The 26,098-nt window shown below is 37.5% G+C and overlaps 1 protein-coding gene across 2 annotated transcripts in view; it reads right to left on the reverse strand.

Annotated features, from left to right (window-relative positions):
• Window positions 1-26,098, reverse strand: part of CORIN (corin, serine peptidase) — a 144,498-nt gene that overhangs the window by 98,223 nt on the left and 20,177 nt on the right. For both annotated transcript variants that reach the window (XM_057431072.1, XM_057431071.1), the window contains exon 3: window positions 17,452-17,904. In XM_057431072.1, the coding sequence (XP_057287055.1) occupies window positions 17,452-17,904 (453 nt within the window). The remainder of the gene's footprint in view (window positions 1-17,451; window positions 17,905-26,098) is intronic.

Here is a 26,098-nt window from a genome sequence, read left to right on the forward strand (position 1 = left end):
GCTCTAGTGGCAAATGCTGATATCTGTGGACTAATACAACCTGACATAAGGGTAGGGAAAGTAAAGCATAATTAAGAAAAATTTCATTAGAGCTTTTCCAAGATGCAATATCCTTGAAGGGATAGATAATAAAAAGTAGGTTTCAAATTTTGTCTAGACATGGTAAAAAATAATCCCTATTTTTTTCAGTGCCTGACGAGTATATTCAAAGTTCCTCCCCTGTCTTCTCCCTTTCCCAAAATCTCAACAGAATCTAGGGAATTTGATCTTGCACTGCTAAAATAATAGCAAATCTCTCATTCTAGTCAAGCTCAGACTATGTCCACAAGTCTCCATGTTAAGATTCCCATTTGCCACCACTGCCAACAAGAAACCCTAACAACAGTAGTGCCTACTTTCTGCTACAATCTCTTCTCACTCCTACACCACAGTGATTAACAGATCTGCTCATCCAGGAATCACATTCTTCCATACAATTCAGGGACAAATTCTACATTTAGAATTAAAAGTAAATGCCAGTAGATCAGCATAAGAGTGGTGAGAAATCAAGAGAGTTTTCAAGCCCACAGGGTGCAGTTTTCAGAAGTGTTTATAAGCTAGTACCTCATGCCAACGATTTTCAGTGCAAATTCGGCTGTGAAGTTTTACAGCTGTTTTTGAGAAATATCACCAGGATAGCACCAGATCTACCTGTTAGGCTGTAAGACTAGAACAGATTTTCAGGGGAAAGTCAAAAAAAAAAAGGTGGAAGGAAAGGAAGAAAGGAAATTCACTTCAGAATCACAAAGCTTTCTTTTAAAAGATGCCATTTCTTTAACATTGACTTTTGCACAGTATCTTGTCGTGCTATTAAAAAGTGAAGTCTCCCTCCATTTTTTGCATTACATTTTGTACTTGAACAAATTCGTTGCCATTTATTTGTACTGCAAAGATTTTATCTCTTTTTTTTTTAAGCAACACCTTTACTGCTGGGGAAAGCTTAACAAGAAAATACAAAAGTCCTGATTTAGATTACAAATGTTGAGGCTTTTAAAGCAGAAATTCTTTAAACTGCTAACCTCTCCATAGTTATCTCTTGCCTACATTATTTTGCTGATGCAGGGACTACATTCATAAACCATTGAGATAAGGGAATATGATACCCACACAAAATTCTGGGTCTCCCACATGTAAAAACAAAACAAATAACCTCCACACTAAAATTATTTAAATAAATCAAATTATCCTAAATTGGGGGATGGGGAGGAAAGGGGGACACACAGGGCTTACACAAGCAAAATTTCAACAAAACAATTCACAAAAACATCGCATATCTCCTGAGGCACAATTGCGAAATAGTCCCTGCCATAGCACATGTGTGGGCTCCTTTAGACCTTTCAAAATCCACACAATCCTGACAAAGAAGAGCTACAGTTCTCCAGAGCTAACTGATCTTTTAGGAGTACCAGACCTCTCCTAAGATGCCCACAGACCTCTAACCCAGCAGCAGGCACACATATCGTTACACTTTGCCCAGAACCTCTTAAGTTTCATACAACCATGAAAGTCGGTCATACTTTGAGTGACACATTATTTCAGAGCAAGGTTGTTTTACTTAAACCAAGATAAGGAGAAAACTCAAAGATTCTCTATTCCAATCATTTGCACAAAATAAGTCCCTCCATTAATTCTTGCATCAAGCCAAATAGCAAGGGACAGACAGAACATACCTTTCAGACAAGCAAGTCTGCTCAGTGCCAAATGGCTCTTTATAGAGGCAAACAGGGATACAGACACAGCACTCATAGTAAGGCAAGTAGGAGAAAAATAAGGAAAAGGAACTGTTTATTTAATGAGCCTACTGCTCATTTAAAAAAAAAAAAAGAAAGAAATTATGGAAAAATATATTTCAGTATGAAGAAGGGTATTTTTTCCCCCAAAATAAACAGAAAAACTGAGTAATTACACTCAAAACCTGCCACAGATATAATAAAAGAATGCAGTAAACCTCAAAATGCATAACTATTCTACCAAATTACTAAATTCTGCTCTATATGTACAGGTTGAATGCATTTTAGGAACTATGTGGCCCTTCAGTGCCAGAACACTAATCTGACTGGTGGCATAACGTACTAGTACTAAACATTTTTCAAACCAAGCAGGAAACAGCCCAGTGAAGATGGTAAATGCAAGTACACATAGAAAAGCCTCAACTTACTTCTTTTCTCTAGTAACAGTTCATTAAATATAAACTAGTCTTGGCAATACCTGGAGGGTGGGAACAACAAATGGGAATAATGTGAACAAAGCTGTTACTCAGAACAGCATGGCTCCTAATTATACGGGTTTTTTTCTGACATTCATGTAAATTGAGAGATTTGTGTTTATCACACTCTACCAACATCTTTAATCCTAAAATGTCTTAAAAATTTCTAAGAATCCCATTAAAAAGAGCAAAACCAAACTCACCCATTCTAACTTAGAAAGTCGTCTAACTGCTGCCTAAAGCAGCAGTTTGCAGACTTCTTAATGTGGAAATAACCTTCAGCATATGAATTTTGTCCCAATCCCAAGTTGCCATGTTCTCTTGACCTTAAAAGAATCTTGTGATTCTGCTTGATTTCACAATCTCGTATGTGAGTCATATGACTGTACAGAACGCCTTTTTTACCTCCTCTGTCCTGTTGCCATTGAATATCTGGATTATCATGGACTTCAGCTCCAGATCAAAGAAGCACTGCATTCTACTTAGCATCTAGTCTTTTCAGCAAAACATCTTTCTAAAACTCATTACTGTCTTCAAAAATGTTGATACCTCTTTTAATTTGCTATGACATCTTTGTACATTTTTTATTTTAATTAAAACAAAAGATGGACAGATTTCCTTGGCCTCCCTCCAGCAATGAAGTTCTCATGTACAGTCCACTTGGGACTGAACATTTGATATTGCATTTCAGATGTTTTCTCCATAACTTTGGGAAAGTGCCCCTCTAAGCAATTTTCTTCTGACACACTTCCAATAAACGCCAGGAACTAGGCTCTATCCTTCAGAATCCACCCAGCAGGCAACTCTACAAACTCTTTCCTCAGTTCAAGTATGAGGAGTTAAAATTACCTATTTCATAACAAAAGTGTAGTCTGCAATTTTTTCACATTAATGGTAGCTTGAAAATATGATTTCCACAACTCCGTGGAAACGTCCCGCAAGGGACAGCTTGGCTGCCGAGCGTGTACGCTGTGTGACTGTTCCCTTCTAAACACATTCTCAGCCCCTTCCATTCATTATTTGCACACTTTACTGCTAGAAAAGTCACCCTAGCGGCGACTCAACACTGAGGCTGGGGAAAGTGTGAAGAGGAAGAAGCGGCAGAGAGGAACTTACACACTGACCACAACCCCATTCCCCACCCTCCTGCCTACTCACAGCAGGGAAGAGGTAGAGAAGTGGGGAATGAAGGAGTGAAGTTGAGCTTGAGAAGGCTGGGGTGAGGGGAAGATATTTTACTTGTTGCATTTGTTTTGTTGCCATCCAACTCTACTTTTAATTGGCAATACATACAATTAATTTTCCCCAAGTCAAGTCTGTCTCATACCTGATGGCAATTGGTAAGTGATCTCCCCATCTTTCACTCAACCCAAGAGATTTCCAATCTTGTTTTCTTCCCCCACTGTCCTGTTGACATTAGGAAGTAGCTGGGTGGGTAGCTGGCAGCCTGCTAAGGGCAACACACCATAGTCTGATAAAAAATATTCTTTAGTTGCAAACTCAAGTAACATGAAAGAATAATCGAAAGCACTGAAACAATTCTACAAAGGAAATTTAGTTTTGCCTCATGCTTTGTTGCTCTGTCTTTTTAAATCACACCTTTATCCAGCCCAGGTTCCCCTTAGCCACATCATATTTGGATAATTTTTATGTGCTTCACACTGCATAAAGGTGCCTGTGACAGTGAAGATAAACCCCATGCCAACCAACCAGAACTTAAATAGAGACACTGGACTCAGAGTCATATGGAAAAAGTTTAGTGGAGTTGTGAGAGGAAGCCCAAGGGAAGAGGAAACTGTAGATCATCTTTCTGCATGGAAGGCTACATAGAAACAAGGAAGAGACTGGGACACATCAAAGATGCAGTAACAAAATCGAGTCCTTTGGATAGTTCCTCCTACAGGATAAAATCATTATGAGTGTCTGTGTCAGGCTACATTGAATATAAGAGTATAAACTGGAGGAAGACGTAACACAGAAAACTAAAATCAAGCTGTGGAAAGAAAAAGCTTTAAGAAACCTTGAAATTTTCAATTCTTTTCAAGTCTGATTAACATCTCTGGATCATTTGTATGATTTCCTTCAGTATAAAATTTTCAGTTCTTCCAAATAGTACTCTGTTGGCCACTCTGCAGGTGTTTGTGTCAGGACAGATTTTGAATCATAACTTGGAATTAATAAAGAAACTCCACAGACAGTTTGGCCATAGTGCTCAAAATACACTAGTCAAATTAACTCGGTTTTCTTCATACTCTCAGGTTGGATCCACTTCACTTGGCTTTGGTTTTAAATCAGCCAGTTAAAGTTTGGTTTTTTGTTTTTTTTTAATTTTTCTGCTTCCCCCTTCAAGACTCCTAAAAATGCTTGTCTTTTTAGACATCTGTCCTAAATTTGCCATTGTAAATAGCAAGACAATGCATTTAATTTCTCCAACTATTTCAAGCTCTTCAGCATTTGAATGATTCTTGCCATCTGTTGGAGACCCCTGCTGTCCTCTCCCCAGAATCTCTCTTATTCTGGATGCAATGGAAAGTACTTTTTATATGACTTAACCTCCCATGTAATTACATTTCCTTTCATTTTCCATCTTTACCTCCCCTCCACTTTCTGCATTACAATGTCAGCTTCATCTGTAATTTCTACAATCTTGTGTTTTCAGATAAAGCTTGTATGTCCCTCTTCATATACTTTTCTCCCCATCCAAGACATAACAATCATTACTTATGAGCACATATTGCATTTCAATAATGAGTCCAATTACAATAAGTGCAATTTTCCTTTCAACGCATCCCACCTTGCTGGTGTTCCTTTGTTATTTTCTTCCACTTGGATTTCAACCAACTTTTCTGCACTTAAAGGCTTATGGTTTAGATAAGATTTGTAAGAAATTGTTTACACAAGAATTTTAGAAGTACTTATGAAGGTGTAAGCTATTCGGAAAGAAATCATTTGTGCCTATTTTAAAATTTATTGTAACTGGTGTTTGTGCATGTTAAACTATTAGCTTAGGCCTAAAGAACCATTACACTTTTATGTCACTTCTCAGTTCCAAATTTTCACACTTGGAATGCTGAAACACTTAGAATATAAACACTGCATAGGCATTTTTATCTAAATAACATGCTAAACAGTTGATGTAACCAGGGTACATAGTCATCCTTCCAAAACTACACTTATCTAAATGAGAGGATAGCATTTGCTTTATAAGCAGTTCAAAATCATGTACGTTAATGAAAACGTTACAAATAAAAAGAGTGTTCCTAAATTTATTTGCCTATATATTGCAAGCACTAAACTGAATATTTGAGACTGCCACATCAAACTTTAACTTTTCTCACTGGATATCCAAAATGAGACATGCAGTTCTGAAAAGCATTGAACAGGAGGAGGAAGAAGCAGTAAAGAGGAGCTTTTATGGACTGACCACAATCCTATCGCCCCTGTGCTGTTCACAGCAGGGAGGAGGTAGAGGAATGGGGAATGGAGTGAAGTTGAGTCTGGGAAGGAGGACAGGGTGGAGGGAAGGGGTTTTAGTTTTTGTCTTTGTTGTTCACCATCCAACTCTATTTTTAATTGTCGATACAACAAGCAATTAATTTTCCCCAAGTCGAGTCCGTTTTGTTTGTGATGGCAATTGGTAACTGATCTCCCTGTCTTTATCTCAGCCCATGAACTTTTCCATCCCATTTTCTCCCTCTGTCCTGTCGAGGAAGGGCAGTGAGAAAGTGTCTGGGTGGGCATCTACAGCCAGCCAAGGTCAATCCACAGCAATATTGCCCACTTAGCTTATGTATCTACTCTGAGAATAAAAGGGTTTGGGTTTTCTATGTTAAGTCGAATGAATATGTAAAACCAGTAATTACCCAGAAATTACATAGTACAAAGTGCTAGATAACTTAAAGATTTTTTTGCCATTGGTGGGTAAGTAAATTCTCAATATCTGTGCTGAAATGTACCTAAGCTTTAATGTGTATGATATAACAGCACAGAAAAATACAGAACAAGATGGCTTATCCTATTTATATTTAGAAAGCATGTATATCAGTCAAGGGCTGGGACACTGCAAGGTATCTTTAAAACTACTAGGTTTATACGATATTTTGCTCAAAATGAGAAGGTTCCTTTTTAAACAGATGAAAGAAGACCTACTTGCATTTAAGTCTGTGCTGTTAAATAATTGTGTTGGACTGGACTCCATTAAAAAATGCTAAATATGCCACAATCAAGATTGGTAACATACACTTTAAATTCCTGATGCCTCTGAAAATCAAAATCAAAGTCAAGCTAAATAAGCTTGTTCAGCATGTCTTTTGTTTTATAAGAACTTGCTTTTAGAATAACTAACCTATGGTTAATGCCAGTTTGGCATTCAAAGCTTTGAGTCATCTAAAGCATTTTGAAAACCAAATTTCACATAAAAGAAAAATTCCACAAATTTTGTAGCAACAACAGTGATTCGATATAAAAAGAAGCTTTTGCCTTTCTAGAACTGCCAAAACCAAAACAGATTAATTCCCAACTAGCATAGGAACAAGTCCATCAGTGATAGAATCATCACTTCCATGACACTTCTCATTTCCTTTGCAGCTGACAAACTACTTAGTTACACCATGGAAATAGAAAGCTCACACCTACAAGCATCTATTAAGGAGTCAGGAGGTGAAGGAAAAGACAACGGTAATACTCAATTCCTCACTGTTGGGAAAGTGCAATATTACAAACTGTTGACATCAGCGCCCCATTTCTAACACCATCTCTCTTGACAACACCAAAATGTCCTTGAGGAGCTGACAAATGTTTCTCTCAAGACTGCTACCACAGCCAATAAATTTTTTGGTAAACACTGCGTTGGTAGCCAGTGTAAAAGAAAGTGTTTGCAAACAGCAATACCTCCAGTACCAAAATGCAAAAAATATGATAGGATGGAAAAACAACGTGAAAATAAGCTTCCCCTTCCCTTCAATTTATGAAAACTAAATCTTTTCCTTTGCTAGAGCTACGTTACACTGCAAAATTGAGACAAGAATTAAGATGCATTTGAGTAAAAGCACTAATTGCTTTTATTTTAGGTAATTATGGGCATAAATGATCCTGCTGATTTTCAGAAATCCAATTTATCAGAAGCACTTTACCCATGAAATGTAATGTATTAATCCCTAAAGAAAGGCTTAATAGGAGCATCTTTATACAGCTTCAATACAGCACAAAGACATAACCTCAAGAGGAATAGTACTAAGTTTGTTACATTTACACTTGGGTAGACATTTGACACACTCATGTCTACTGTGGGCTCTCATGCTTCAGTAACAGCCATGGTAGCCTCAAGATACAAACAAGTTATTGTCAGAATAAGCTTCTAACAGAAGGTCATAACTTTTCTTGGGTCAACCAACAGATTCAGAAAAACATTTCACAAGACAACTGAACTGATGCAATGGCAAAATACTGCTTCCTCTCAACCATCTATGCTTGCCATTTCCTTTAAAACAACTTTGGTGCCTTAGGCAGTGTTAGAGCTGAGTTTGTTCATCCAGGAGACAGCAAATACCAGTGCATAAAAAGAAGCATGCAAAACTGTTGGGCTCTGAGCAAAGAGAATGTGGACACCTTCTTAGCAGGAGAGGAAGGAGGAAAACAAGCTTTTGTACAGCAAACCCCATCTACAGATCTGAAATAGAAGTCAGGCTCCAAGACTAGCTGAGAACAATTGTTCTGCATTTAACTTTGTTCAGCTAATGAATTGTACAATTTGAAGGGAATGAATGACTCTCAGCTCCCCCTGTGCTCCACAGGCACCAAAAGGAGGGGTGATAAGGCTACTGACCACCTGCAGTAGAGAGAAAAACAATTCATTATCCCTCAGATCACAGACTGGGGATTAGCCATGAGGGAAATGTAACTCTTATTTTAGAACAGGAGTTGAAGTGTTATCATAATTTTTTTTTAATGCAATCTGTACCAGCTGTTGTACAGTGGAGCACCACATCCAGTCTGCACCAGACATTTCTTGCTCAGAGCTTAATGCAGTCATAAATTCTATCTCAGTTATTCTCCTGACCAAAGGCAAGACTCTTCATTAAGCCACCTCATTTTTTGGAGCCCCACTTCCTTCACCAAGGTGCTTTTTTAATCCTTAGGCAGTCACAGCTGAGAGCAGGTAAGCTCACTAGCTGAAGCCGAGTCTGAACACCTAGTCCCCATGAGGTGTGAGCTGGCCTGTATTCCACATCTGGTATTTTGATTAGTCGTTTCCTAATTACAGGATTCTTTAGTGAAATTGGAGACATATTTCTAAGAACCTACCATTAAAAAAACAAAAGGTACAAAATTAAATAAATTTTAGGATTACCGTTATCCTTGGAGACTACTTTCCATAGCATATGAGGTTGGACAGGATTTTGATATTGTTTTAAAACATGTGCATGACTTTTGTCCTCTTGATAGGCTTTGTAAAACAGACAACCAAAAATCCACAATGCAATAGAAAAATGGTAGCTTCCACAGGACCTAGGCAGGCATCCAGATGGTTTTGGTTGGTTGTTATTGTGTTGGGGGGGTTAACAAATGTGTTTTCAATACATGAAAACGACTGCTAGCTTGATTGATAACAGTTAAATATGCACCAATACTGTTATGTTCAAAACAAAACAAAACAAACAAAAAAAAAAAATCAAACAAACACAGTGCTTTACCTTTTCTAACAGGATTGGAGATAATTTTGTCCTAAGTTTCATGGGGAAACTTGTTGTTTTTCTCTAACATTGGCAATTAAACAATAAACTATAGGAGAGCATTAAAGGAACCTTTCTGTATTCATTAATGGAATTATGTGAAAGAAATAAATGGGCTTTCCATTTGGTGAAAATTTTTTTCAACCATGCAAAATGCTCATTGTTTACTCCCTAAGCTCAAATATTTTTTTTATACCTTATAATCATAGAAATACTGGATGAAGGAGTAGCCTCCAGTAACCTCTGGAGGTCTCTAGCCAACTTGCTGTTCCAAGTGAGCTGTCACCAGCACAGTGTCATTCATGACTTCAGCCAAGCCTTAGAAACACCCAAGGATAGGGATCCCAGAGCCACTATGGGCAACACCACCCATCCAGTGAAAAAGCTTCTCCTCATTTCTATTCTGAATTTCTGCTATTTTATTATAGAGTATCATTAGGATTTTTTTTAATTACCACTAATAATAAAGGTGAGAAAGACAGATTTTATGCATGGATTAGTAGCTAAATTAACCTTTAACTGTTTGGGGCTATTTATTACTTTCTCAAATTCCCATCCCTGTAATGATTTTAAATGATGGTACTCATTATGTTGTTCTTGAATTTCATATGAATACAAAAAGTGACAGTGACTGTAAATCCCTTTCTGTTGTACCAGTTCTTTGACCTTCCAGTTTTTGGACAAAAGTTTCTATCTTACCATTTTATATTAATGATGGCTCTATACCCACACCTGGCTGCACTCTATTATAATCCATTACAGATGATGCAGAAGCATAAGGCAGATCAACTTTAATAAAACATAAAAATCACGTTGCTACCAGATGCAAGATGTACCTTTGGAAACAAAATGATCCATCACAACATAGATTAAAACATGTATTAACATCATCTTTTTATTGACATAATCACATGAATAATTTAATAGTTTTGGACAAGCTGATGGGTCTGGAAAGGAAGTCAGTGGCTGCAATTCTCAGCTAATTATCTTAAGACATGCCTTGCTTCATTGTTCCTGTCCTTGAAAGCTTCATATGAGGCTAAACATATGACATCTTGCTTAGCTTGTTGGTCAGTTCACAGTTCAATTTTGACAATAAACATCTGTTTAAACTACAAGCAACAAGATGTAAAAAACCATAATGGATGCATAAAAGGCGTAAAGCTGAAAATCCTTCTGCTCTTTGAAGTTTTGAAGGTACACAGATGCATAACCCCAGAAGTACACACACATTATTTAAAGACTAAAACAAAGCTGAATCTGTAGTTATTTCCAAGGAGGGAATCATAGAATCATAGAACAGTTAGGGTTGGAAAGGACCTTAAGATCATGAAGTTCCAACCCCCTCTGCCATTGGCAGGGACACCTCACACTAAACCATGTCACCCAAGGCTTTGTCCAACCTGGCCTTGAACACCACCAGGGATGGAGCATTCACAACTTCCCTGGGCAACCTATTCCAGTGCCTCACCACCCTTGCAGTAAAGAACTTCTTCCTTATATCCAACCTAAACTTCCCCTGTTTAAGTTTTAACCCATTACCCCTCGTCCTATCACTACAGTCTCTAATGAAGAGTGGGATCTCCCACTCTAAAGTAAACCACACTGCTGAGAGGCCAAAGGGTAAAGACAGACAGATGTACAAGGGCAGTGTGATAGTTACTCACAGTACTCATTACGGTATTAATCCCAACAGATACCTGAGGTCTGTTAAATACCCTATACAGATGGCATTTGGGAAGATGATAATCTACACACAGAATAGCTGCAATATTCCTTCATGACTCCTTCATGAATTTATTAAAGGGAATTGAAATCGTAAGTTTAGCAAGAGGTAAATCTATGCAAGTGCTAGCAACCCCATTACAATTCTGACACAAGCATTTGAAGTTTTTTGCAAACTTAGTTACCTAAGAACAGCAATGCACAAGGTGATAAAAGCTAGCAAGCTTTTCCTTCCTTATAAACTTCAGTTATAGTGGAAAATCTCTCTATATTCTTGTCCTGGGTATAGGGCCATCATTACACTCTATAAACCATGACAATTTTAAATAGAGAGTAATGACTTTTAAGAATCTTTTGTATTTCAGATAATCCATCTTATATGTCAGAAACGTAATGATTTACTTACCAAGTTATGCCCATCCATCCATATGAAACAGCAATGGTAGAACAAGCAAACTGATGAAAGCTAGTCTCTTTATTGGATTTAGTGAAAATTCACCACGTGTTTCTCTTCTAAGTCACTAATTTTGCCATGCTAACTGCAAATTCAATTTTAAATTTCTGCTAGACAAGAAAGCCTGAATGGCTCTAGTGATTATTTTTTTAATGAGGACTGCGTTGCCAGAATTTTAGGAGACACTCTTTCCCTTTGTTTATTTAATTTTGAGAGAAAATGTAGGCATAGGCGAGGTAAAGAAACCAAAGCTATTGCTAGAAAGCACTCTCAAGCATGAACTCAAGCACCAACAAATTTAATAGTTACTGTATTGATGTACTCATGCTTGCATTTGCATGGAAAACCACAGCTGAGTAGCTAAATTCCTAGCCTGGGACTTAGGAGACCACTGTTTGTGTTCTTCTGTGGTAATATGAAAAACCAAAACCATTTTCCCCTTCAGAAGAAAATCATGTTTTAACATTGTGAATTTTTTTAATTTTTTTTTTTTTAGAACAAGAATACCCATAAAGATCTACCATGGGTCTACCACTACTATTACTTCACATATACTTGGGTCTATTCCAACTTGTATGAGTAATTAAACATAAACTGAGCTAGAAGACAAAGTGATTTATTAGGTCACTGCTTGAAATACTGGGGACTAGGGAGATGCAAGCCTATGGTTTGACTTGGGATACAGTTACTGGATACCTTAGCTTCTGCAGAAAAAACAAAAAAGTCTTTACTAGGAGCAGCACTAGCCAGGGAATTTCTTGCTTCCATGCCACATGGACATATCCCATCCAGCTATCCCCCCAGTGGTCCTCATACTGCTCTTTTCTACTAAACAGAAAACTGGGCCAGACTATTTCTTTGCAGATTATAGTAGTGGCAGAACACCAAACACAAAGTAAGAAATGCTGGGTAGAGACAAAGAGGTTATGTCATGTTTGAATTAAACACAGCTAAATGACAGAGAGGACAGCGATAACCTCTAGGCAGAGCAAGGGATTGCAAATAAATTCAACTGCTCTGTTTCAAAGGTGCGTATGAAATGTGAACAGACCCAAGGGTCTTCCGCATAATATTTGCCATTTATGAAAAAAGTAAAAGACAAAACAAGCAAACATAAATCCTATGCTTTTTGAAACATCCAACAAGTCCTCTGATGCAGGCAGGAACTGAACAGGAACCAAACCCATGTTCATTCAGGATGCGTGCCTTTTCTAGCACTCTGTCAAGTACATTCAGAATAACCTGCAACTGGAAAAAACATGTGCCTTACCTCTATCTACCTTGCTCCTTACTCAGCTCTTTCCCAATGAAAGGTCTATAGGCCCAGTGCTGTTCCTGCGCTCCCTCAGATGATGTCAAATGCAGAAAGGTACTGCAGAAAATGATCAAGCTTGCTCATGTTCCTTTTCATATTAAGTTTGGAGCACTGTCACAGATCTCCACTGAAACTTTCTTTGTGAAATTCAAGGGGCTTGGAGAAAAGTACGAGAGACTTGGCACAAAAGAAAAGGGATATTAAATATACATATGCATACACAGCAATAAGTGAAAGAAACAAAATCAGATGCCAATACCTCTTGTCCCAGTGCATATTCCATTAGTTTACAGGATGTTTTTCTAGGAAGAATGTCAGCCCTCACTCTGTCTCCTTCTTCCTGTCTCCCCAAATCAGTAGTATTACAAAACAGGGAATCTGCTTCATTTGAAATGAAAACATCCCACTCAGTCTCATACACTCCCCTGGTCAGTTTCCCACTTTACTGCTTAACTGCAGACTATTTTGGTTTCAAAGATCAGAAGAGTACCAATAAAACTGTACTGATATTTATCTTGACAAAATATCCTCTGTTCTTTAACGTAATTATTATTTAGTGTATGTCCCTTTCCTGTTAAGCACTGACTGACAGATGAACAGAATATTACTGTGCATTTCTTAATTCCATGAATATATACTACTGAACCTACTGGTTCACCTAAGACTCCCTTTCCTGATGTTTTTGCTATCAGAAAACTCTCCCATGAATGATCCTAGTGACTTAGGACCATGGCCTATGCCTTCAGAAAACATTTCAACATGAAGTCATGCAAACTCAAATCCCTCAACAAGAAAAACATATTCCTTCACTTGCTTTCTAACAAGAAGGATACATTTATCTTGGAAGCTGACTTCTGGTAGGGGCCAGCATTAGAATTTAGGGCAAGTATAAGGAACAACCACCTAGGAATATAACAACTTCTGGCAACCTAAAATCTTGAGTTTTCACAAGTCACTGGACTATTGTGTTTAAAAGGCCCCAATAGACCAACCCCTCATCAAGTTCTCCAAGCATTTTCATACTTTCTGGTTTTCTCATCATCCCATGGCAATGAGTTCCACATTGTCTCTTTTTTTTTGTGTTAACATACTGTCCAATAACAAAAAAATACCCACAAAAACACTAAAAACCAACCAAATGAAAAGCACCTACTAATACAATTAAACCCAGTGACTAACTGTTCCCTGTTCCATTTCACTAGGACACTCAAAATGGTATGGGTAATTGCCACAACGCTCAGTCTTTATCCAGCTGTTTTCCAGGAGGAAAACATTGTCTTCCTCCTATTAGTGTCTTCTCACTAAGAAATTCCATGCCTTCACAGGTCTGGTTGCTCACTATGTGCCTTTCACAATTCTGCTATTATCTTTCTGACCTTAGACACTGATGTAATGAAATTTTCTGGATTACTCTTCACGGAGTTCAGGACAATACCCAACACCCTCTTTGCCTTCTTGACAGCCACAGGGCCAGACTGCTGTCACAGCAAAGCATCAGGTCTTTGTTTATTTGGTGGCAAAGCTAGCTGAGAGTCCAGCATTGTGCTGCATAGAGTTAGGGTTGCTCCCCACCCTCCAGCATTCTTTTGTGCCTATTGGCACCATCATCTAAATATTTTATCAGTCCCTCTCTCCACTATGAGACTTTAATGTGATTCCCAGCTATTTATTGTAAGACAGCTAATTTTGTATTAGCAGATAGGTTGTTGAGTATTCACCATTTTTCCAGATCAGAAAACCCTGTAAGACTCCATCAGTAATCTTCTTGACTGGGAAGCTTAACCATTCATTCTTATTTTTCCTTTTGTCTTTTAATAAGCAATTGGCCTGTGAGAAGAATGGCTTTCAGCCTTCTCAGTGAAGACCCTCGTTAACAGCATTTTGAAAAGCCAAGTATGTTGTATTAACCAGCATTTTCAGTGACTCCTTCAAAGAACTCTCTTAACAGAGTTGTAAGACATCACTTCCCTTGTAAAATGAAAATAAACTTCTTCGTCTCTTCCTTACTGTGCATTTCCATTTACCTATTATTCTATTCTGTACTAGAATTTCTGCCAAAGAACTTCCTTCTGCTTCAAGGACTTTTTAAATAATTGATGTCATATGCGCCAAATTTCATTCCTCTCCAGTTAGTAACTCAGCAATCTCTTACTTGTATTATTTTAAAGTCTAGAGTGACTACCATATAGTCAGAATGTTTATAATTTCTCTTGTTAATGTGTTCTGATGTCTTTTATTGAAGCTGTGGTTCACCTGTAAAGTTCTAGGGATGCTAACACCAGACCAAAAACATTATACCTACATGAATGCCATTTGAAATACGTTGAGAGAATTTTGTCTGGTTTGTTTTGCACTGGCAGTCTCTATGTTGTATGACATATCATTTGTCTTTTAACATCCTGCACAAAAACAGCATAAAGTCCAAGTTATGCATGCTCACTAAATCAACAGAAATGCATTCACCTCCCCATACTTGAACCAGATGAAACTTGTACTGATGGATGATCTGCTAGTACGCATTGATGATGGAACATCAGCCTCACACTTCATTCAGAGATTAATTTCCTTCTAAGATACACCTTAAAAGCTCAAACGATTTTACATGGGTTCAAAAATGATTACGTAAGTTCATGGGAAAATGCTCATCAAGACTCACTAGAGATAACTGGAATCTGCTACTATATAATGCTGAAGTGTCTCTGTATGCTAGCCCTTGTTTACTTTAAGTATACACTAATCATTGAAGTTGGATCCAGACACTAAGCAAGAGACTTAATTTGATCTACTACCACCATTCCCACATGGTCATTAGGCTTTACTTGTCCCAAAAAAATCCCTCTTACTCTAAAAAGCTATTCCAATCTCACTATTCCAAAGTTTATTTTGATTTCATTTCCCAGTTATTCCCCATCTCCCTCCACATCAGAACACCTAAGAAGTTTATGTGGACCCCAGACCATGTTCTCTGTTTCTTCAGAGGTCTCTCCAAGTAGCAAAGCTTAGTGGGAAAGATCAAAGAGACTGACGATGAGCATTGATTTGCAAAGGCCAGGACAAACAACATAGTGAGGAGCCCTATGTACTAGTCAAATTCCCCTGCTTTCTAGTCCTCCATGCCTCGCACAGCCATGGGAACACATAGCTATTCTGAGATCAAATTCTTCTGAATCCCCAAAATTTATTTATTTATTTATTTTATCCACACACAGAATTAAAGCAAGGTCTACATGAATATAGAGAAGCAAAACACTTGAATCTTACACAGTATCTATACTTTATCTACCCAGTTACTAAGACTGCAATGCAAAGACACAGTCTTCTAGAATAGAAGCAGCCAGACACCACAACACATCAAATATGACGTAGTTAAGAAAAACAGGCAGAATATTGCCCTACAATTTTGCTCAACATTAATCATCATGCCACCAACTCTGAGGTGTCCTTTGCTACAGTAATTATGGAAAACCTTATGGATTGGAAGTATCTGTAGTGTAGCAGCGCACTACAGTTGTACTCTGCTCCTTGGCATGGTGATAATAAACCAAGTTACTAAAAGAGGTTAAAAAATGAATCACTAATAGGATATATGTGTGCATTTATATACACTATATAAATAAGAGGGGGGGAATAAGAGAAATCTGTATATGAAAAATTATTTAGCAAACAGAACCTACAGAAAGCCTGTGGAGCCACTATGGCCTACAGGACAGAGAAAACACTGACAAGTCACTGATTCATAGTAAGTTATTATTTCTGAAAGCTAATATTTGAGTAAAAATATAACAAATCACTGAAATGCTGTCAAAGGGAAATCTCTTCTGTATACCAGGGTTTTGGTTTTTTTTTTTTCAATAAGGTCTTATCCAAAAGTTTTCCCTACTTTTACTTCAGTCCAGGAAGAACAAGAAAAAGATGTAACAGCTGTTTACCAACTTTTATCTGCCTGTTTAATGGTGGGATGGGTGGAACACAGAATCCAGAGGAAAGACACACAGACCTGCTCCTAAAAGTAACATGTAATTCAGTGGCCTTACAGAAGTGATCACCACTGTCAGATACCATCTCTTCATTGTCATTTTATAGAAACTGAAAAAAATACATTTACTAGAGCGTGCCACTTCTAGATCAGTGGCTACCTCATCTATTTCTGATCTCTCTATGACCTGGAATAAGTTTTCCTTTGTGCTCTGCTGGGATCAAGAGCAAAAAGGATGCTCTTGATATGCAGTTGATACACAGTATGTTGAAACTGCAAAATGATACACAGTTTGAGAGAAACAAATTCATTTTAGTATGGAACCCCAACATTTCAGTTGTTTGCAAAACAATATCAGGGAATCTTTCACTATCTGAGGAATCAATAGAATTACCACAGCACTAATGAAATGCACCTACTTTAATACCCAAACAAATGAAAAACAACCCCAAAAAAAAAAAAAAAATCCCCAAGCAAAATAAAACCACCAAACTGATCGCATTATTCTCTTATTCTCTCTACACATTTTGATTATAATTCTCAGAAACATCTCTGGAACTTCTTTGCTACGTAAAGAAACTGCTTCAAAATCAAGAAGAATTTAGCCATTAACACTGAAAAAGTTATAACTGCAATTACATCTCAAGTTCAGGAAGGTACTTGTCACATACCTAATTTTAAAAAAACATAGCAAATTCAGTTCACAAACTGAAAGCTATCTACCATAACTCATTTCAGCCTTGGTACATGTCTGCAACTACACCAATTGAAGAACATATTGTAAATATTCATACCTGAAAGAATTTACTGCATCTTCCTCAACAGGGTCAATCAAATGTTCTGATAAGAAACCAGTTGCTTGCAACATAGAATGCTCACAACAAAATAAATTATCAGAATGGACACATTCCTTAGAACTCATGGGAACACATTAGGAAGCATGCCAATGCTATGTTCTGTATTTTTTGAGTCAGAATTACAGAGCCAAATAAAACATAAACTTACTTTTTTTCTGATCCATTTTTTGTGACATAGATGGATGGGTAGGATTTAATACTGGGAGACTGGTCATCCCCTCAGTGTTGTTAAAGGGTGCATCTGTAGACCACAAACTTGCCTCCTCCACAGTGGCAAAGAGCTGGGTGTTGTCTTCAGAACCCCCTGCCAAAGCAGCATCATATGTAGGTGGAGGATTGAGCACTGTGGCTTGAGTTGCAAGAGCAAAAGTATTTTCCTGGAAAGTCTCTCTAAATATATTTGAGTTCTTTTTCATTTGGTCAACATGGGATAAAGGCATGGTGGTCCAGGAAGAAGGCTGTGTGCTGAGATCTATTGTGGGATCAGTCTTAGAACTGTTTTCAGCCATGTTCGTCAAAAGATCACCAGATATTTCAATGTCACCACTAACTGTGAGGACCTCACTTCCATTTGAATAAAAGCATGTTTTTTCTAACACACCTGGAAGAAAGGAAAGAAAAGCACCAGAATTACCATCACCTGGAAGGACATGTGTTACCAATGTGTTCACAAATCACACGTGTTACCAATGTGTTCACATTCTACCATGGTTCACAAATCAAAACAGCTGTGTAACACTAAGGAGATTGCATCAGGGCATTCAAACTAAATAGAAAGAGAATGTACTTTTAACCTCTATTACTGGAACATTTAATTAGTCCAAATAAAAAGAAGGCATCTCAAAAGTATATGACATATAACTTAGTTACCTATAACAAAAACTAAATATATTAACTCAATTTTTAACCAAATATATTAAAGTCATATTTAATGTTGGAAAAGAAGCACCACTTTGTATCATAATGAGAAATTTTTGTTAAATACCAGAAATTATTTTTGTCAATAGCTAGACGCGTGAAAGAGTTTAGCAACCATAATAAAGAGTTCAGTTAGACATGATCACAGAAAACTGAAAGGAAATCCTCAAAAACACAAAATCTCCCAATTTTTTTCTACATAACCTGGCAACAATTGATTATTTTAACAGCTTTTCTTTTACTGATATTTAAGCATTCATCTCACATTATTTTAAGACAATACAGTAAAAACAAGGGGCTGAAAATTTGTCCTTTCAACAATGGGAGACCATAGAGCAGCTTTTCCTTACCCAAATTCCAAAGAAAAGGCCTAAAAAACTACCTCCTCCAGCTGAGCTCCGTGTGGAAAATTTTCTGCTTATCCTTTCAACTCCTTTTCTTCTCTCTCACCCCTACTACTAGCTACAGCCCCTCAAGCCAAAAAAGGCAGTCACACCTGAAGCCCATTAGCAAGAATTTACCTCCTGTTGCTCTCTCTACAAACCATCTGAACTTAAGACAAATGGCACAGATTTTTCTTTCCACTCTTACGTGTAAAATCCTTCATTAGCTGCTTGGTACAGATGACTCTTGAGTCCACACAACACCCACAACCCTCTCTCCTGAATTTCATTAGGAGAACTCCTTATTGAGTTTACCAAAATGGCATGATCACCTCTCAGTCAGATATCATTCACCCACCACCATTCTAGACTCTCTGTAGCCAAACCCACTGCTCTGCCAGCTCCAGGCACCATTAGCAATCCATACCCACTCAGATATTCTGAGTCCCTTTCTACTGCTGTTACTGAGTTCCACTTCTCACTCCCTCATGTGCTCTGCAGCTAACTGGCCTGAAATTCAAGGACTGGGCAGGAGGAAATCTTTATTAGTCACAGCTACAAATAACTAAAAATGCCAGAAGAATCCAACCTCCATTTACAATCTGACGTGACTTTGTGTTGCAAAGCCTTATAAGTAAGAATAAGAGAATTAGAATGGGCAATTCTTAGCATTTTCTTTTTCATTAACTTTTATTACAGTAACTGGAAACAGGAAAAAAAACCACCAAAACAAAAACAAAAAAAAAAAAAAAAAAAAAAAAAAAAAAAAAAAAAAAAAAAAAAAAAAAAAAAAAAAAAAAAAAAAAAAAAAAAAAAAAAATAAAAAAAACAACTCAGAAGATTCCTAAAACATAATGGGGTTCAATGAAAGAGTTACCATTTGAGATTTACTATATCCTCGTTTATGCAGCCTGGGTTGTTTTGGCTCCAGTGTCACTAACTGTAAGTAAAATAAATCTTTATGTCTAACTTCTACTGGAAGAACCCAGAGGAACTTTATATATATACATGTTAAGGTTTCTGGTTTTCCACCAGCAAATGTTCATAATTCATTGGGATTTTGAGGAATTTACTGCATGTGTTTTACTGAAGCAATTAAAAATCTCCCACCTGCAAACTATTTCAGCAGCAATTTCTTTTTCTTTGAGTCCTCTGGTTAGGCCACATGGGAAGAATGAATATGCTTTTTTTTCACAAATGAGGACCAGTAGTAATATGACTGTGACTGATCATGCTCAGATATTGTGCTCACTTATAGCTTTACTTGGATGTTTTTATTCCAAATATAGCTTTGAATCTGAATAATTTTTAATGATTCAGAAGACTACTTTGTTTCAAGTTTCAAACTTCGGTAGATTTTTTTCTGTAGTTTTCAAAAAGTTAAAATGAACATTTTTTTCTTTTTTCCCATCCCTTGGAAAAGTGAATAATTTTCTTCCATAACTCAAGAATAACTGAGGGATTGTTTCCACGTTCTCTCTCCTACTCCCTAGGCTCAACTCTTCTCCTCCACTCAACACAGAAATAGAAAAAGCCTGGAAAATATTGGTCCCAAAGAGCCATGAATAATGATTTTAAATTAAAGTAGAAATGATTAGCTATTTATGTATCACTCAGCAGAATATCAAGCAGTATATTACAAGACAGGTAAACTCTTGAAATGAGTTTTAAAAAAACCTTTTGGTTCAATAGGGTGGACCAATAAAAACTGTTTTGGAAAATATTGAAGTTACCCACTAGATTCTAACCCCTGCCCCCTCAGCCTTATTTCATGCTTTTTCTGGAACTACAAATAATAGCTATGGCTGTCACTATGCATAAGGTCATTGACATCTTTCACTGACATCCCAGGGGGGGTTGTGGAGTCTCCTACATTGGAGATATTCAAGACCTGCCTGGACAAGTTCCTGTGTGATGTACTTTAGGTTACCCTGCTCTTGCAGGAGGGCTGGACTAGATGATCTGTTGAGGTCCCTTCCAACCCTTAGGATTCTGTGTGATTCTGTGATCCCTAAATGCTTGTTTGCTTCTTCAACGCATCTTTCCAACAATATCATTTTTTGTTCTATTTTCCCAGTTTCCTAGTGCTAACAACTCCCCTTCTCTTCTGGACAGGTGTACCACACAACAAACCTCTTCTACACAAAAGGCTTCCCAATAGTATCATCTCAGCTGACAATGAATAGTACTAAAATTCTTTTTAACAGTTTTTTTTTCCCACAAAATATCATAAGCCTGGCTCTGGTGCATATGCCCTTGAGCAAGGCAGGCATAGACCTCTGGCTAGTTCTAGATGACAACTCTGTCTCCCTTTAGTATGTGATGGTTTTGGACAACCTTCCTGAGTCACCTTGTTTCCCCCCACCTCTCACCTTCCTCTCATCTCCTCTTCCTCTCACCTTCCCAAGGCATGGTAAGGAATTCAAGCACTTAATTCCAGCTATGGAGTCCACTCTCTGAGTTAGGCTCCCATATATTCGATTCTTATCGTTTTCCCTCCTAAAAATATTACTGTAAATTTTCAATCTTAAATTAATCTTCCTGGAGATTTTTCATCATCCAAGAGCCCTAAAGGAACTATTTAAATTATAAAATACCTAAGAAAACACTATGATGCTTTAAAACAGTCAATTCTTTTTTAATCTCTTGAGTAATGAGGACTGAATTACTCTCTACCAATGTCTGCTAACAGCCATACAACACACACAGAACATGCATTTTATTCATGTATACATGCACACTATATCCAACTATTCTTCAGATTTGAGTTCATACAGAGCTGTAGACAGTAGACCACAGGCCAGGTAGCTAATTTTAATAGTTGTAACTATTTTGGATTTGTCTCCAGCTACAGCTGGACATGTCCAAATGTCAGAAACATAGAGCATGCTGGCCTTCACTGTGTTTGGTACAAAAACAAGGGATTGGCACCAGGCCCGTTCGGTGAGAAGTGATGCTTTGCCAACAGTTTTAATGATCATTTTCCAGTTGCTGTTCACTACTGGGTAATTAATGCTTTACTTAAAGATCTGAAATGGACATTTATGAGATCTAAGAAATCACACTGTTCAAGCTATTAAATTGAGATTTTGGCAGTGTATGCTGTGGGTGATTTCCAGCAGTTCACAGCAGGAAATCTCCCAAAGACCAAGTTTATTTAAGAAGCTAATGAAACAGCAAACCAGCCTACCAAGTATGTGTAACAAATGAGGTGGTTACACAGGTAATAAAACACTGTTTCACTACTATTCAGCACACACCCACTGTGATTTCTTCCACAGAGTCTGTCCCTATGACCATGCACTCTGAAAAATGGGAATATGACTGATAATATGAAGGTCCCGTAGCACACCAAACCACTGCACATCAGTACAGCTGCAGTCATAAACTATATCCTGCTCCTCCTGTCAAGTAAAGGCATTACCCTAAACCGCTTACCAGCTGCCCGAAGGGCCAAAGTGAGGTCAGTTGTAATTATTTTTTTCCAACTTTACAGGTGACTTACACAAAGAACGAATCAGTTTCCAGATCAAACAGATCTCAAAGTAGACTTGGTGGAAGGCGTCTTTTTTAAAGAAGCTGCAGAGCAAACCCAGGCTCCTAAGGTGATGCACAGAAAGGAGAGATTTTGCCTTTCATCAGCTTCTGGCTTCAAGGTAACAAAGCTGCAGCAGCAAAAATATCTGGATCATACTAAAGTGCTGGAGGGGAAGACAGCAGCTACCTTTCTTTTTAACAGCCGTTGCTGCCTAAAAGTTCCAAGTTACAGTCATACCACTGCAGTGTAACACAAAATCTTATCCGGGGTCTTTCTTTACTCCTGTCTCTTGAGCACAATGTAACTAGAAATTTTTATTTATAGAGTTTTTCTTAACCTAAGAAATGAAATGTAACATACACATAATGGGTCTATTGCAATTCAGAAACTTATCCTGAACTCCATGCCTGTGTTAATCATGTTGAACTGGCTAATGAAGGAAGATCCATGTGCTCCTTGGTAATCAGCTATGCCCTGCCAAAATCCATGCTTCAGTCATGGTGACTGACATACAGGCTGCCCTGGGATACAGTCCTTTGGAGAGTCTCCATAATACACCCGTGTTGGCAAGGTTAAATTAAAGAATTGGCAGATCATATAGCTGATGATTACCATCTTCCATCAGAAAAACGCTCAGGACCAAGTGGCTTATAAATATGTTAGTGTTAAACTCCTAAACTTAGACACCTGTCTTACTGCAAATATTGCCATTGATTGACAATGGAATTGTTTATATTTCATGTTGCTTTCACAATTACAACTTTTGGATCTCCACGCCATTAGTCACTTTAGATTTTGAGGATGTGTCACATGCCTCAAGGTTGGTGTGACTTGGAGAACTACCAGCAACTCCAAATGATTCAGGGATCAAGATCCTTTTACTCTAGAGTGTAACTATAACTCCCTGCAACTTTACCTTTCTTTTTTGTGGTGAAAAATTCCTTAAGGGAGAGTACAGTTGGGTTCCCAAATTGATGCAGGAATGTTGATACATGCATATTACTTCATGAATGTCCAATAGTCATAAAGCTAAGCCTAACAATTTTACTATAATGTACTTTTCTTGATGTTTATTCTGTGAAGAAGACACAGCTCCTTCTGTGTTCTTGGGAAGAGAAAGGAAAGGAGAACACAGGTCTCATATAATTTAACAGTAATGATTGTTGTTCAACCAGAGACACGCAAAAACACTTGACAGCATCATTCAGGTGGACAGAATCTTGCTACAGATTTCCCAAACAACAGAATGTCTTCAGAACTGCCCAGGTTGGTTCATACGTATACGAGAATAACAGACATTCAGCTATTGGAGTGAGCTTTGTTTGTAAGGAGAGTAACATGAAAATGCTAAACACACCATATCACATGTAACACTTGTAATAATTCTCTCTGAGAACCAAAATTAATCTCAAGATACACATCAGAGTCAAAATACAAACACTGCATGCTGATAATGCAAGGATGGTGAGAGAACCAAACCCTCAATTATTTGCATATCCATCGTCAACAGTGCATCTTGAAGACTTTAGTTGTAACCCTCATTCCCACCACTGTTGACAGACTAACAGATTTTTTAAATTTATTTGGCAAAATGCATGAACGTCTATAAGAGGATATGCTGCTTGCCTGAAAAGCAAAAGTATTGATGTGGTCCTGCAGAGTGATCATATGCCCAAAAATTACATCTGGATTGCAAAAGTCTGACACACATTAAACCATTCCTTATGTAAGTCACAAGGCTTGTTCTGAATTCTACAGAAAACAATAGACAAAGCACTAGCTGGGTATGGCTGTTAACAGGAGGTGGTGGAAAACCACGAGTTGAGGATAATGATGTGAAGGAATGGGAGGAATGGGACATCTACCATGGAGTGCATTTATCACTATTAAATTAATAGAATTGATTTTCTTTCATGGAACTCTAAGTATAAAACATTTTGTCTTCCCAGATAAATAACTGCAATGGTGAGCAATTAGGGTGCATTAGAAAAAAAATGAATTTGATATAATGCTTACCAGCCATGAAGGACTTTTTAAGAACAATGTTTCAAGTGGTTTATAACAATCCCTTTCTGCAAGGAAAAGAATGAACATGCCCAGGGTTTTTCATTCTTACAAACATGCTGGTTTTCACTGCTGCAATGTCTACACACTGTTCATTACTTCAGGTTTTTTTTTCAGTGTACGCAAACTGGGACATAGAGTACAGACTCTAAGATAAGTTGAAGGTGATCTTAGATGTTTCCATTTTAAAGAAAGATTTAGCTATTCACAGAATCACAGAATGGTTTAGATTGGAAGGGACCTTAGAGATCATCTCGTTCCAACACCTCTGCCAAGGACTTGAAAAATCATTTCGAATTGTGTCATGCACACTTGATTATTAACACTTCTCAAAAGGGAAATCACTTGACATTCGGTATTCAAACCATGGATTCAGTTATTGTTTGTTTATCTGGAAAGCAAAGAAAACTTACCATACTAACAATAATCCCCAGGGGGGGGGGAATATTATCAGTATTATTTGAAGGTTCTTGATGTCCATAGGGGCCAGATGAAATTGTAAGGCATCAGTAATTTCAGTCATGCATAGTCTAGTCTTCCCCCTTCCTTCAAATTCATAGTGCTAAGTTAGATTTTCGTGGCCAAGGTCTCGCATGTTAGGTCTTTAGCAGTCCAGAGCAAGCACCATTCATAAGCCTTCCTGTTCTCTGATATAACCCAGGCAATCAACAAATTAGTATGGTCATGGTCATGCTCTAAAGGCTAGACTTCCTTCATAGCAACTGGTACTGCCTCTACTTCAATGGGTGAAGCAACACTCATTCGTTACAGTTTTCTTCTGCAGGTTGACAAACATACTATACTCCTGGTGAGAGACAGAAGAGTATGCAGAGCCAGAGTGTAAGTACTTAAATCAAAGCTAAACAACTCACCTTGATATTTTCTTCTATGAACCATAAGTATCTTGTATCTTTAGTCAAAATAATGTGTATCTCTACTGATAATTTGCTTTGTCCTTTCTAACTTCAAACAATTCTAACAAAATAACTTTTTTCAATGGCATCTTGAATACTTTGATGGTAAGTAATTTTTGAAAGGTTGATTAATGACACATTCTGAAAGCAGGCCCCCATGACACATCTCGAGTAGGACATTCTCTGTTACTACAATGTAACTCTGCTATTCTATCTGTCTCCTTCAACTCATACCAACTTCTCAGTTTCTTCAACATCAGAACTTGCGATGATGTGCAGGCAACAAGACAGATGTAAGGAAAGTGAACAGGAAAGTTCTAAGCTGCAAGTACGCTTTTTTGTGTGTATATGCTTCATTTAATTAAAAAACATCACAGAAGGAAAAGAATAATTACCTACATATTTACCATGGGAAACAAAATACTTTCATGTAAAATACAAAAGGCCTAATTTTTTGATGAGTTTGTTACCAAAGTAGCAAAACAAAAAGTTCATAAGGTTCTAAATGATATACTGAAGCTATCTGTTTATATTCTAAGCACCACTGAAAGATACTGGAATGACAACCACAGAATTTAACTCCTCTATTTCATGATAAATAAGAACAGAATTTCCTATATATAGAATAAGTTGCATTAGCCAGTCACAGAATTGTTAGTGTTGGAAGGGACCTCTAGAGATCATGTAGTCACCAGATAATCTAGTCCAGCCCCCAGGACTGTCAACTCATTTCTTACATTGTAATTCATGAAAATAGACTGTAACAGAATTCAGTTATTGATCTGAAATGAAATGCGTATCAACTACTATATTCTCAATAAATAGAAAAGACTATATTATATTGCCCACAGAATTTGTTCATTTCATTCCCATCATCAATACATTTGTTTCTAGGCTATCAATGCACATAAAATGAAAGCTGCTGAGAAGACTGCTAAACTATAATTGTGCTAATTCGAAATGCTGAAGGGAGCTTTG

Source organism: Pezoporus wallicus, unplaced genomic scaffold (genome assembly GCF_028554395.1).
Source record: "Pezoporus wallicus isolate ANWC-B61680 ecotype Strahan unplaced genomic scaffold, APGP_CSIRO_Pwel_v1 contig_7684, whole genome shotgun sequence".
In the NCBI taxonomy this organism is placed as follows: Eukaryota; Metazoa; Chordata; class Aves; order Psittaciformes; family Psittacidae; genus Pezoporus; species Pezoporus wallicus.